This window comes from Pseudophryne corroboree, chromosome 3 (assembly GCF_028390025.1).
Source record: "Pseudophryne corroboree isolate aPseCor3 chromosome 3, aPseCor3.hap2, whole genome shotgun sequence".
Classification (NCBI taxonomy): Eukaryota; Metazoa; Chordata; class Amphibia; order Anura; family Myobatrachidae; genus Pseudophryne; species Pseudophryne corroboree.
The window spans coordinates 387,389,866-387,405,446 of record NC_086446.1 but is presented as its reverse complement, the minus strand read 5'-3'; the positions used below and the strand labels follow the sequence as shown (position 1 = coordinate 387,405,446).

Here is a 15,581-nt window from a genome sequence, read left to right as displayed (position 1 = left end):
TAAGGCCTATTCTAAATCTGAAGTCCTTGAACCTGTACATAAAGAAGTTCAAGTTCAAGATGGAGTCACTCAGAGCAGTGATAGCGAACCTGGAAGAAGGGGACTTTATGGTATCCTTGGACATCAAGGATGCGTATCTCCACGTTCCAATTTACCCCTCACACCAGGGGTACCTCAGGTTCGTTGTACAAAACTGTCACTATCAGTTTCAGACGCTGCCGTTTGGTTTGTTCACGGCACCTCGGGTCTTTACAAAGGTAATGGCCGAGATGATGATTCTTCTTCGAAGAAAAGGCGTATTAATTATCCCATACTTGGACGATCTCCTAATAAGGGCAAGGTCCAGAGAACAGCTAGAGATGGGATTAGCAATATCTCAAGAGGTGCTAAAGCAGCACGGATGGATTCTGAATATTCCAAAATCCCAATTAATGCCGACAACTCGTCTGCTGTTCCTAGGGATGATTCTGGACACGGTTCAGAAAAAGGTTTTTCTTCCCGAGGAAAAAGCCAAGGAGTTATCCGACCTGGTCAGGAATCTCCTAAAACCAGGAAAGGTGTCTGTACATCAATGCACGCATCTTCAGATGCACCTGCGGATAACCCTGTCTCCAAGGACAAGGGTATCTCTTCTGTGGTGGTTGCAGAGGGCTCATCTATTGGAGGGCCGCAGATTCGGCATACAGGATTGGATCCTGGTGACCACGGACGCCAGCCTGAGAGGCTGGGGAGCAGTCACACAAGGAAGAAACTTCCAGGGAGTGTGGTCGAGCCTGGAAAAGTCTCTTCACATAAACATTCTGGAACTAAGAGCAATCTACAATGCTCTAAGCCAGGCGGAACCTCTGCTTCAAGGAAGACCGGTGTTGATCCAGTCGGACAACATCACGGCAGTCGCCCATGTAAACAGACAGGGCGGCACAAGAAGCAGGAGTGCAATGGCAGAAGCTGCCAGGATCCTTCGCTGGGCGGAGAATCACGTGATAGCACTGTCAGCAGTGTTCATCCCGGGAGTGGACAACTGGGAAGCAGACTTCCTCAGCAGACACGATCTTCACCCGGGAGAGTGGGGACTTCATCCAGAAGTTTTCCACATGCTAATAAACCGTTGGGAAAGACCAATGGTGGACATGATGGCGTCTCGCCTCAACAAAAAACTGGACAGGTATTGCGCCAGGTCAAAAGATCCGCAGGCAATAGCTGTGGACGCGCTGGTAACACCTTGGGTGTACCAGTCGGTGTATGTGTTTCCTCCTCTGCCTCTCATACCAAAGGTATTGAGAATCATACGGCAAAGCGGAGTAAGAACGATACTAGTGGCTCCGGATTGGCCAAGAAGGTCTTGGTACCCGGAACTTCAAGAGATGGTCACGGACGATCCGTGGCCTCTACCTCTAAGACAGGACCTGCTTCAGCAGGGACCGTGTCTATTCCAAGACTTACCGCGGCTGCGTTTGACGGCATGGCGGTTGAACGCCAGATCCTAAAAGGAAAAGGCATTCCAGAAGAAGTCATTCCTACCTTGATTAAGGCAAGAAAGGAAGTCACCGCGAAGCATTATCACCGCATTTGGCGGAAATATGTTGCGTGGTGCGAGGATCGGAGTGCTCCGACGGAGGAATTTCAACTGGGTCGTTTCCTACATTTCCTGCAATCAGGATTGTCTATGGGTCTCAAATTGGGATCTATTAAGGTTCAAATTTCGGCCCTGTCAATATTCTTCCAAAAAGAATTGGCCTCAGTTCCTGAGGTCCAGACTTTTGTCAAAGGAGTACTGCATATACAGCCTCCTGTGGTGCCTCCGGTGGCACCGTGGGATCTAAATGTAGTTTTAGATTTCCTCAAATCCCATTGGTTTGAACCACTAAAAAATGTGGATTTGAAATATCTCACATGGAAAGTGACTGTTACTGGCCCTGGCGTCCGCCAGGAGAGTATCTGAACTGGCGGCTTTATCTTATAAAAGCCCTTATTTAATTTTCCATTCGGATAGGGCAGAGCTGCGGACGCGTCCGCATTTTCTCCCTAAGGTGGTATCAGCGTTTCACCTGAACCAGCCTATTGTAGTGCCTGCGGCTACAAGCGACTTGGAGGACTCCAAGTTGTTGGACGTTGTCAGAGCTTTAAAAATATACATTTCGAGGACGGCTGGAGTCAGAAAATCTGACTCGCTGTTTATACTGTATGCACACAACAAGTTGGGTGCGCCTGCTTCTAAGCAGTCGATTGCTCGTTGGATTTGTAACACAATTCAACTTGCACATTCTGTGGCAGGCCTGCCACAGCCTAAATCTGTTAAGGCCCATTCCACAAGGAAGGTGGGCTCATCTTGGGCGGCTGCCCGAGGGGTCTCGGCATTACAACTCTGCCGAGCAGCTACGTGGTCAGGGGAGAACACGTTTGTAAAATTCTACAAATTTGATACCCTGGCAAAGGAGGACCTGGAGTTCTCTCATTCGGTGCTGCAGAGTCATCCGCACTCTCCCGCCCGTTTGGGAGCTTTGGTATAATCCCCATGGTCCTTTCAGGAACCCCAGCATCCACTACGGACTCCGAGAAATAGAATTATCGGTAAGTAAATTCTTATTTTCAGGTACAGCCCTTTCGGCTTCAGAAAAGCAAGCGGGTCAAAGGCGCTTCCTTTCTGCACAGAGACAAGGGAAGAAGGAAAAAAGCTGCACCAGCAGCCAGTTCCCAGGATCAAAAATCTTCCCCCGCTTCCTCTGAGTCCACCGCATGACGCTGGGGCTCCACAGGTGGAGACAGGTGCGGTAGGGGCGCGTCTCGGGAACTTCAGGGACCAGTGGGCTTGCCCACAGGTGGATCTCTAGGTTCTGCAAATAGTATCACAGGGATACAGGCTGGAGTTCGAGGCGACTCCCCCTCGCCGTTACCTTGCCGGCTTCCCTCGGAGAAAGGTAGTACTGGCGGCAATTCACAAGCTGTACTTCCAGCAGGTGAAAGCAAGGTACCCCTCCTTCAACAAGGCCGGGGTTACTATTCCAAAATGTTGTGGTACCGAAACCAGACGGTTCGGTGAGACCCATTCTAAAATTGAAAGCCTTGAACACTTTTATATACGAAGGTTCAAGTTCAAAATGGAATCGCTCAGGGCGATTGTTGCAAGCCTGGAGAATTTCATGGTATCACTGGACATCAAGGATGATTACCTGCATGTCCCTATTTACCCTCTTCACCAGGAGTACCTCAATATTGTGGTACAGGATTGTCATTACCAATTCCAGACGTTGCCGTTGGTCTGTCCCCGGCACCGAGGTATTTACCAAGGTAATGGCCGAAATAATTATCCCGTACTTGGACGATCTCCTTATAAAGGCGAGGTCCAGGGAGCAGTTGTTCGTCGGAGTAGCACTATCTCGGGAAGTGCTACAACAGCACGGCTGGATTCTGAATATTCCAAAGTCGCAGCTGGTTCCTACGATGCGTCTACTGTTCCTGGGTATGGTTCTGGACACAGAACAGGATAAAAAGGGTTTCTCCCGGAGGAGAAGTCCAAGGAGTTGTTGTCTCTAGACAGAGACCTCCTAATACGTATACAGGTGTCGGTGCATCAATGCACGCCAGCCCTGGGAAAAATGGTAGCTTCTTACGAAGAAATTCCATTCGCCAGGTCCCATGCAAGGATTTTCCAGTGGGATCTGTTGGACAAGTGGTCCGGGTCGCATCTTCAGATGCATCGGCGGATAACCCTGTCTCCAAGGGTCAGGGTATCGCTGTTGTGGTGGCTGCAGAGTGCTCATCTTCTAGGGGGCCGCAGATTCGGCATACAGGACTGGGTCCTGGTGACCACGGATGCCAGCCTTCGAGGCTGGGGGGCAGTCACACAGGGAAGGAACTTCCAAGGCTATGGAAAAGTCAGGAGACTTCCCTACACATAAATATTCTGGAACTATGGGCCATTTACAATGCCCTAAGTCAGGCTAGACCCCTGCTTCAACACCGGCCGGTGCTGATCCAGTCAGACAACATCACGGCGGTCGCTCATGTAAACCGACAGGGCGGCACAAGAAGCAGGATGGCGATGGCAGAAGCCACAAGGATTCTCCGATGGGCGGAAAATCATGTGTTAGCACTGTCAGCAGTGTTCATTCCCGGAGTGGACAACTAAGAAACCTCCACCCGGGAGAGTGGGGACTTCATCCAGAAGTCTTCCAAATGATTGTACACCGTTGGGAAAGGCCACAGGTGGACATGATGGCATCCCGCCTCAACTAAAAGTTACAAAGATATTGCGCCAGGTCAAGGACCCTCAGGCGATAGCTGTGGACGCTCTGGTAACACCGTGGGTGTACCAGTCGGTGTATGTGTTCCCTTCTCTGCCTCTCTTACCCAGGGTAATGAGAATAATAAGAAGGAGAGGAGTAAGAACTATACTCATTGTTCCGGGTTGGCCAAGAAGAGCTTGGTAACCAGAACTCCAAGAAATGATCTCAGAGGACCCATGGCCTCTGCCGCTCAGACAGGACCTGCTGCAGCAGGGGGCCTGTCTGTTCCAAGACGTACCGCGACTGCGTTGACGGCATGGCGGTTGAACGCCGGATCCTGAAGGAAAAGGGAATTCCGGAGGAAGCTATCCCTACGCTATTTGAAGCTAGGAAAGAAGTGAACGCAAACCATTATCACCGCATATGGCGGAAATATGTTGCGTACTGTGAGGCCAGGAAGGCCCCAAAGGAGAAATTTCAGCTAGGTCGATTTCTGCACTTCCTACAGTCAGAGGTGACTATGGGCCTAAAATTGGGTTCCATTAAGGTCCAGATTTCGGCTCTATCGATTTTCTTCCAAAATTGAACTGGCTTCACTGCCTGAAGTTCAGACTTTTGTTAAGGGAGTGCTGCATAGTCAGCCCCTGTTTGTGCCTCCAGTGGCACCGTGGGATCTCAACGTGGTGTTGGATTTCCTGAAGTCGCATTGGGTTGAGCCACTTAAATCCGTGGAGCTATAATACCTCACGTGGAAAGTGGTCATTCTGTGGGCCTTGGCGTCGGCCAGGCGTGTATCAGAATTGGCGGCTTTGTCATATAAAAGCCCTTATCTGTATTTTATATGGATAAGGCGGAATTGAGGACTCGTTCCCAATTCCTTCCTAAGGTGGTATAATTTTTTAATGTGAACCAACCTATTGTGGTGCCTGCGGCTACTTGGGACTTGGAGGATTCCAAGTTACTGGATGTAGTCAGGGCCCTGAAAAGTATATGTTTCCAGGACAGCTGGAGTCAGGAAAACTGACTCGCTATTTCTCCTGTATGCACCCAACAAGCTGGGTGCTCCTGCTTCTAAGCAGACGATTGCTCGCTGGATCTGTAGCACGATTCAACTTGCACATTCTGCGGCTGGACTGCCGCACCCTAATTCTGTAAAAGCCCATTCCACGAGAAAAGTGGGCTCTTCTTGGGCGGCTGCCTGAGCGGTCTCGGCTTTACAACTTTGCCGAGCTGATACTTGGTCGGGTTAAAACATTTTTGTAAGAGTCTACAAGTTTGATACCCTGGCTGAGGAGGACCTAGAGTTTGCTCATTCGGTGCTGCAGAGTCATCCGCACTCTCCCGCCCGTTTGGGAGCTTTGGTATAATCCCCATGGTCCTTACGGAGTCCCAGCATCCACTTAGGACGTCAGAGAAAATAAGATTATACTCACCGGTAAATCTATTTCTCGTAGTCCGTAGTGGATGCTGGGCGCCCATCCCAAGTGCGGATTGTCTGCAATAATTGTTTATAGTTATTGCCTAACTAAAGGGTTATTGTTGAGCCATCTGTTGAGAGGCTCAGTTATATTTCATACTGTTAACTGGGTATAGTATCACGAGTTATACGGTGTGATTGGTGTGGCTGGTATGAGTCTTACCCGGGATTCAAAATCCTTCCTTATTGTGTCAGCTCTTCCGGGCACAGTATCTTAACTGAGGTCTGGAGGAGGGTCTTAGTGGGAGGAGCCAGTGCACACCAGGTAGTCCTAAAGCTTTCTTTAGTTGTGCCCAGTCTCCTGCGGAGCCGCTAATCCCCATGTTCCTTTACGGAGTCCCAGCATCCACTACGGACTACGAGAAATAGATTTACCGGTGAGTAAAATCTTATTTACCGGTGAGTAAATTCTTATTTTCTCTGACGTTCTAGTGGATGCTGGGTACTCCGTAAGGACCATGGCGATTATACCAAAGCTCCCAAACGGGCGGGAGAGTGCGGATGACTCTGCAGCACCGAAGGAGCAAACTCAAGGTCCTCCTCAGCCAGGGTATCAAACTTGTAGAATTTTGCAAACATGTTTGACCCCGACCAGGTAGCAGCTCGGCAAAGTTGTAAAGCCGAGACCCCTCGGGCAGCTGCCCAAGAAGAGCCCACCTTCCTCGTGGAATGGGCTTCTACTGATGTAGGATGCGGCAGTCCAGCCGCAGAATGTGCAAGTTGAATCATGCTACAGATTCAGCGAGCAATAGTCTGCTTAGAAGCAGGAGCACCCAGCTTGTTGGGTGCATGCAGGATAAACAGCGAGTCAGTTTTTCTGACTCTAGCCGTCCTGGAAACATAGATTTTCATGGCCCGGACTACGTCCAGCAACTTGGAATCCTCCAAGTCCCGAGTAGCCGCAGGCACCACAATAGGTTGGTTCAAATGAAACGCTGATACCACCTTAGGGAGAAATTGGGGACGAGTCCTCAATTCTGCCCTGTCCATATGGAAGATCAGATAAGGGCTTTTCGCCAAGGCCAAAAGCATGACCACTTTCCACGTGAGATACTTCAACTCCACGGTCTGAAGTGGCTCAAAACAATGTGATTTTAGGAAAACCAACACTACGTTGAGATCCCAAGGTGCCACTGGAGGCACAAAAGGGGGCTGAATATGCAGCACTCCCTTTACAACGTCTGAACGCCAGGCAGCGTCTTTCCTAGCCTTTAACAGCGTAGGAATCACTTCATCTGGAACGCCCTTTTCCGTTAGGATCCGGCGTTCAACCGCCAAGCCTTCCAACGCAGCCGCGGTAAGTCTTGGAACAGACAGGGCCCCTGCAGTAACAGGTCCTGTCTGAGAGACAGAGGCCATGGGTCCTCCGAGATCATTTCTTGTAGTTCTGGGTACCAAGTTCTTCTTGGCCAATCCGGAACTACGAGTATAGTTCTTACTCCTCTCTTACTTACTATCCTCAGTACCTTGGGTATGAGAGGAAGAGGAGGGAATACATAAACCGACTGGTATACCCACGGTGTCACTAGTGCGTCCACAGCTATCGGCTGAGGGTCTCTTGACCTGGCGCAATACTTTTTTAGCTTTTTGTTGATGCGGGACGCCATCATGTCCACCTGTGGCCGTTCCCAACGGTTTACAATCTGCGTGAAGACTTCTGGATGAAGGACCCACTCTCCCGGGTGGAGGTCGTGCCTGCTGAGGAAGTCTGCTTCCTAGTTTTCCACCCGGAATGAACACTGCTGACAGTGTTAGCACGTGATTCTCCGCCCATCGGAGAATCCTTGTGGCTTCTGCCAACGCCATCCTGCTTCTTGTGCCGCCTTGTCGGTTTACATAGGCGACAGCCGTGATGTTGTCTGACTGAATCAGCACCGGCTGGTTTTGAAGCAGGGGTTCTGCTTGACTTAGGGCATTGTAAATGGCCCTTAGGTCCAGAATATTTATGTGTAGGGAAGTCTCCTGACTCGACCATTGTCCTTGGAAGTTTCTTCCCTGAGTGACTGCTCCCCAACCTCGTAGGCTTGCATCCGTGGTCACCAGGACCCAGTCCTGAATGCCGAATCTGCGGCCCTCGAGAAGATGAGCACTCTGCAGCCACCACAGCAGAGACACCCTGGCCCTCGGGGACAGGGTGATCAGCCGATGCATCTGAAGATGCGATCCTCACTTGTCTAACAGATCCCACTGAAAGTTCCTTGCATGGAACCTGCCGAAGGGAATTGCTTCGTAAGAAGCTACCATCTTTCCCAGGACTCGCGTGCAATGATGCACCGACACCTGTTTTGGTTTCAGGAGGTCTCTGACCAGAGATGACAACTCCTTGGCCTTCTCCTCCGGGAGAAACACCTTCTTCTGTTCTGTGTTCAGAAACATGCCCAATATCAGCATACGCGTCGTAGGAACCAGCTGCGACTTTGGGATATTCAGAATCCAGCCGTGCTGTTGTAGCACTTCCTGAGATAGTGCTACTCCGATCAACAACTGCTCCTTGGACCTCGCCTTTATAAGGAGATCGTCCAAGTACGGGATAATTATAACTCCCTTCTTTCGAAGGAGTATCATCATTTCGGCCATTACCTTGGTACACACCCTCGGTGCCGTGGACAGACCATACGGCAACGTCTGGAATTGGTAATGGCAGTTCTGTACCACAAACCTGAGGTACTCCTGGTGAGGTGGGTAAATGGGGACATGTAGGTAAGCATCCATGATGTCCAGTGACACCATAAAATCCCCCTCTTCCAGGCTTGCAATAACCGCCCTGAGCGATTTCTATTTTGAACTTGAACTTCCTTATATAAGTGTTCAAGGATTTCAAATTTAGAATGGGTCTCACCGAACCGTCTGGTTTCGGTATCACAAACATTGTGGAATAGTAACCTCGTCCCTGTTGAAGGAGAGGAACTTTGATTATCACCTGCTGGAGGTACAGCTTGTGAATTGCCGCCAGTACTACCTCCCTTTCCTTGGGAGTAGCAGGCAAGGCTGATTTGAGGTAACGGCGAGGGGGAGACGTCTCGAACTCCAGCTTGTATCCCTGAGATACCACTTGTAGAACCCAGAGATCCACCTGTGAGCGAACTCACTGGTCGCTGAAGTTCCGGAGACGGGCCCCCACCGCACGTGGCTCCACCTGTGGAGCCCCAGCGTCATGCGGTGGACTTAGTGGAAGCAGGGGAGGATATTTGTTCCTGGGAACTGGCTGTCTGGTGCAGCTTTTTCCCTCTACCCCTGCCTCTGGGCAGAAAGGACGCGCCTCTGACCCGCTTGCCTTTCTGAGGCTGAAAGGACTGTATTTGATAATACGGTGCTTTCTTAGGCTGTGAGGGAACCTGAGGTAAAAAAGTCGACTTCCCAGCTGTTGCTGTGGACACGAGGTCCGAGAGACCGTCCCCAAACAATTCCTCACCCTTATAAGGCAAAACTTCCATGTGCCTTTTAGAATCCGCATCACCTGTCCACTGCCGAGTCCATAATACTCTCCTGGCAGAAATGGACATTGCATTAATTCTAGATGCCAGCCGGCAAATGTCCCTCTGTGCATCTCTCATATATAAGACTACGTCTTTAATATGCTCTATAGTTAGCAAAATAGTATCCCTGTCAAGGGAATCAATATTATCTGATCGGGAATCAGACCATGCTGCTGCTGCAGCACTACACATCCATGCTGAAGCAATAGCAGGTCTCAGTATAGTACATGAGTGTGTATATACAGACTTTAGGATAGCCTCCTGCTTTCTATCTGCAGGCTCCTTTAAGGCGGCCGTATCCTGAGACGGCAGTGCCACCTTTTTTGATAAGCGTGTGAGCGCCTTGTCCACCCTAGGGGATGTCTCCCAGCGTAACCTATCTGTTGGCGGGAAAGGGTACGCCATTAGTAACTGCTTAGAAATCACTAGTTTCTTATCTGGGGAACACCACGCTTCTTCACACAATTAATTTAACTCATCAGATGGGGGAAAAGTCACTGGCTGCTTTTTCTCCCCAAACATAATACCCTTTTTTGTGGTAACCGGGTTAATGTCAGAAATGTGCAACACATTTTTCATTGCCGTAATCATGCATCGGATGGCCCTAGTGGATTGTACATTTGTCTCATCCTCGTCGACACTGGAGTCAGACTCCGTGTCGACATCTGTGTCTGCCATCTGAGGTAGCGGGCGTTTTTGAGCCCCTGATGGCCTCTGAGATGCCTAGGCAGGCGCGGGCTGAGATGCCGGCTGTCCCAAAGCTGCGTCATCGAACCTTTTATGCAAGGAGTTGACACGGTCAGTTAATACCTTCCACATATCCATTCACTCTGGTGTCGGCCCCGCAGGGGGCGACATCACACTTATCGGCACCTGCTCCGCCTCCACGTAAGCGTCCTCATCAAACATGTCGACACAGCCGTACCAACACACCGCACACACACACAGGGAATGCTCTGACTGAGGACAGGACCCCACAAAGTCCTTTGGGGAGACAGAGAGAGAGTATGCCAGCACACACCAGAGCGCTATATAACAGAGGGATTTACACTATACACAAGTGAATTTTCCCCCAATAGCTGCTTATATCACAATTTGCGCCTAAATTTATGTGCCCCCCCTCTCTTTTTTTTACCCTTTCTGTAGTGTATACTGCAGGGGAGAGCCTGGGGAGCTTCCTTCCAGCGGAGCTGTGAAGAGAAAATGGCGCTGGCTGTGCTGAGGAAGATAGCCCCGCCCCTTCAGCGGCGGGCTTCTCCCGCTTTTTTAATGATAATTATGGCGGGGGATTAGGCACATATACAGTTTAGAACTGTATTATGTGCATTTTGCCACTTAAGGTATACTAATTGCAGCCCAGGGCGCCCCCCTCCCCCCCCCCCCAGCGCCCTGCACCCACCAGTGACTGGAGCGTGTGGTGTGCTGTGGGAGCAATGGCGCACAGCTGCAGTGCTGTGCGCTACCTTATTGAAGACCGGAGTCTTCAGCCGTCGATTTTCTCCGGAATCTTCAGTCTTCTGGCTCTGCAAGGGGGACGGCGGCGCGGCTCCGGGAACGGACGATCGAGGTCGGGCCCTGTGTTCGATCCCTCTGGAGCTAATGGTGTCCAGTAGCCTTAGAAGCACAAGCTAGCTGCAAGCAGGTAGGTTTGCTTCTCTCCCCTAAGTCCCACGTAGCAGTGAGTCTGTTGCCAGCAGATCTCACTGAAAATAAAAAACCTAACAAATACTTTCTTTATAGTGAACTCAGGAGAGCCCACTAAGTGCATCCAGCTCTGGCCGGGCACAGATTCTAACTGAGGTCTGGAGGAGGGGCATAGAGGGAGGAGCCAGTGCACACCAGATGTAGTACCTAATCTTTCTTTAAAGAGTGCCCAGTCTCCTGCGGAGCCTGTCTAATCCCCATGGTCCTTACGGAGTACCCAGCATCCACTAGGACGTCAGAGAAACAAATCTAATGAGTCTGAATATCCTGGGTGGTTATGTGGGATAAATCATCAAAAATGCATTTGGTAGACGGATAGCCAGTCTCTATCACAGTGTGAGTCCATTCCTGTCTTGGGGAAGGGTGCTGGATCTGTTGGGAAAAGATCTCCTGAGACAGTGGTCCCCGTATGTTTAAGTCTGCGTAAGCGCCTCAATGTCCAGAGCACACCCATCCAGTGTAAATGCTAAAAAAATAAACTTTATTTGACCCATGAATATAGATATCTGTATTAATTGACAAAACTGTTCTAATGTCTACAACTCCTGATGTTCATTTCTTCCTCAGCTGGATGACTCTGCAGTTGCTAAAGAACTTGCCATTTCTGACTCTGAGCATTCTGATGCAGAAGTCTCCTACACCGAAAATGGGACGTTTAACTTATCCCGGGGCCAAACTCCTCTTACTGAGGGATCAGAGGGTAAACATTTCTATTGAGTTTATGTAAATAGGGGAATTTTTCAGGAAAAAAATGGTTGTATTGTTGTGTGCTGCAGTTAAATACAGTGTATATATATTATGTTTTTGGACGCTTTATTTTATGTTTCCTGCGCTGAGTGGTGATTGAGAATGCACAGGGGTTTCTTCCACATGTTGTATTAATATTTAAGACATGGACTCCCTGGATCTCTGGCTTTTATGGAACTTTGAGTCCCAGCATGCTGGGCATCACATTATTTATGCTGCTCCCATGTTTTGCACAGCTATGTACAAGTAAAGTGATCAATGCCTACTGGAGTTTATAATAAAATTTCCAATCACTGGACCAATAAAGTACAAAGACCAGTCGAAAAAACTGCACTTTTCGCCTGCATTTAGGTCGAATTTACATTCGACCTATTCAATGCCTGTGCCGTTTTTTCGACTGGTTGAAAAATCCAGCACTGACGAAAACCACTTGTATCGGCGAATTTGCAGCTGATACATGTGTTTTGACGAATTTGCGGGCATTTTCGCACTTTTTTGGCGCAATTTTCGCCCATGTCGATTCGACAAAAAAAAAAAAAAGTGAAACTGCAAGGGCGAAAATGGATTGAAAAATGGGCGAAAATGCCCGCAATTGAATACCCTGTGTCGAATTAGTGCCGTTTTTTCGACCAGTTGAAAAAAACGCCACTTAAATGAATACCCCCCAAAGTCTTAACTTGACCAGTCTGTCTTTAGACCTTGGAAGGGAAACGAAGCACTCGGAGAAGGCCCCGGCAGAACAAAGGGGGAATGTTCATGCACCAGTGCATGCTGAAGGAAAACTAGAGCAAAGACCATAGTGCTTAGAAGCAGCAATTTTAACCAATGTGCCATGTATGCTGGGGATAAAATTACATGTTACCCCAAGCCTTATATATACTATTATGCTTTGAAATTCTTAAAAGCCAGAGGTAAGAGTTAAACAATTTCTCAGACTGTAAGGAACAAACTTACTGTATCTCTTGTTAAAGAGAGCATTTAGACCTGATACCAATACAGGTTGAGTATCCCATATACAAATATTCCGAAATACGGAATTTTTGCGTGAGAGTGAGATAGTGAAACCTTTGTTTTCTGATGTCTCAATGTACACAAACTTTGTATAATACACAGTTATTAAAAATATTGTATTAAATGACCTTCAGGCTGTGTGTATAAGGTGTATATGAAACATAAATGCATTCTGTGCTTAGACTTAGGGTGTGTACACACGGTGAGATATTTTCTTTAGATTTTGACTATATAGTCAAAATCGCAAGAAAAGTTAGTGCAGATTGCATGGTGAAAGTCACTTTGCGATCCCGATTCGATCCCGATGCGCGGTCCCGCCCGGTCGGCATCGCAAGAAAAGATAGACTGTGCAGGCAAGTCAATCCTTGCTAGATCCGTGTACTATCTAGTTAATCTCACATGTCAATGACATCTCTCATAAGCCAAAATCTCACATAAGCCAAAATCGTAAGCACACATAGTCCATTTCTCAAGAAAAGTTAGTCAAAATCTGTGCTATCTGGGCTCCGGGGAGTTCAAGAGAAATCGCAAGTAAAAATCAGGCATAGCTAGGATCTCACCATGTGTACACACCCTTAAGTCCCATCGCCATGATATCTCATTATGGTATGCAATTATTCCAAAATACGGAAAAATCTGATATCCAAAATACTTCTGGTCCCAAGCATTTTGGATAAGGGATACTCAACCTGTACTGAGAATTGAACCTTAAAAAAAAAATATATAATTCTGGGCCCTCACACTAAGCAGCTTTTGGATCACAAAATTAGGTTTACTTTGAGTTGAGAGCTTTTTCACATCTATGTGCTGGGAAAATAAATGAAGGCAAATGATTTTAGTAGCATTTTTAATACTTTTTCATCAATTGCGCATTTATCAGTAGTTGTCTCTTTTACGGTTACCATGGGAGGAATTGTTAAAGCAGCCTGATGAGGGAGATCGCAGGGGCGATATTCAATTAATACTGCTTATCGCACCCATTATTGTCTGGTTTAGCTGCATAAAGCAACTAAACGCGAGTAAATTAATGAACGCGAAAAGTGCCGTTTGGGCAACCAAACAGATCACTCTTTGCACATTACAGCTCACCACCCCCGGGGGCGTGTAAGCTGCAATGTAGGCGCCGGCAGCTGGTCGTGCCCGACAAGAGCAGTAATTAAATAGCTCTGTCGGGTGAGCAGGAGAGAGAGCTGCTGGCGCTGACAATTGAATCCCCCCTTGTATTTAAAGCATGAGAAAGAAGTTCTTTCTAAATCTGATAATAAGATACTGCCCACAATTTTAACCCAAGATGTATTATTACTAATTTGTGTGTTTAGACGGAGTTTAGGAGTGAACTCCTGCCGCTGTGGGGAAGGAGCCGGGCGCTTGCTGGTAACACAGTCTCAGCGGACGTCCAGCATCTCCCTGCTTCGCCGGCTGACATCCTGTGTTAGGTGGGCCAGAGGAGGCGGAACTAGTTCAGTGTCCAAATGGAACTGACAGAACGCAGTTTCCGCTTCATTCTGGCTCACTTTAACCCCTTCATGCACAGCAGATCCTGCTTCATCGGTGATAAGGGAAATGGTGCATTAGTTTGCCTCTTTCCAATAAAAGGGCTTACACTCTTTCTCTGGAGAGTTCCACAGCTTGATATTGGTAGCTCGCCACCTGGAACGTTTCTATGTGTGGCCAAGCCTTAATTATCGTGAAAGATGCCCTACAAGACTACATGCATACACCTGTAACCGATTCAAGCAACAGCTTTTGTCACCCTATGCATTTGTGGAAAATCCGTTACCTGTTGTGTCCAGATGTGCTCATCACTGATACTTGTGGTATCAGAACAGTATAGATTTTCTTGCTAATTTCTGTGGGGTGCGAGGAAATATCTGGGATGTCACAAGGTGTTGAAGAAACAGCCACAATGCCAACACATCACAGCTAAGGGCCTAATTCAGACCTGATCGCAGCAGCACCATTTTCTCTAATGGGCAAAACCATGTGCCCTGCATGGTGAGCAGATATAATATGTGCAGAGAGTTAGATTTGGGTGGGGTGTGTTCAATCTGCAATCTAAATTGCAGTGTAGAAATAAAACAGACAGTATTTACCCTGCACAGAAACAAAATAACCCACCCATATCTAACTCTCTCTTCACATGTTATATCTGCCCCACCTACACTGCACATGGTTTTGCCCATTAGAGAAAAACTTTGCTGCTGTGACCAGGTCTGAATTAGGCCCTGCGACTGATAATTGTAAACTTCCCATGGTGTCTTATTGTCTGAAAGGGAGTAAGACATTAAATAAGTATTAGAAATAAAATGACAGTGAGTGTACTTTATAAAACCAGTTTGTATTTTACTTTTTGCAAGAACACAATTACCTGCACACAAGTACTCAGAAGCTCTTATTTAGTAATGCAGTTTAGCTTTGACCTAGGGCACTCCCTCTCTCAAAACTAAACCTATCATGGCTACCTCTCTATTTGAAAGATTTAAATGAATAACATTTTTAGCAGCTGGATGTCATAAAAAGGAAGGTGCTCCTATTTTGTACAGATAACATTATAAGATAATAAACACTAGATGTTCTTAAACTGGGGGCTGTGGCACCCTGGGGTCCCGCGGACCAATTGCAGGGGTAACATGGGTTGATGGTCGAGTGACCAAATCAAATTATTTATGAGAGGTAAAACTAGAGCTGGTAACTGCCAATCATACTGTATAATGTGTACAAACAGAATTGCAACCCTGTCCACCCCACATAACTGAACCTAAGGATGACATACAGATATGTCCTCCTACATCTTTGCTGCAGTAACGCCAAACAGACCATTTTGGCACTCCAGGTCATGTGAGTGTCAGATATCAAATTAATCAGCACAGTATCCTCTTGCGACCTAGTTTCATTGCGTTGCAACTAAGATGCATTTTCGGCAAAAAAAGACTGCCGGCA

At 47.9% G+C, this 15,581-nt stretch overlaps 1 protein-coding gene across 1 annotated transcript in view; it reads left to right on the top strand.

Annotated features, from left to right (window-relative positions):
• Positions 1–15,581, top strand: part of RETREG3 (reticulophagy regulator family member 3) — a 170,998-nt gene that overhangs the window by 148,450 nt on the left and 6,967 nt on the right. Inside the window, exon 9 of the mRNA XM_063960032.1 lies at positions 11,451–11,583. Within this exon, the coding sequence (XP_063816102.1) occupies positions 11,451–11,583 (133 nt within the window). The remainder of the gene's footprint in view (positions 1–11,450; positions 11,584–15,581) is intronic.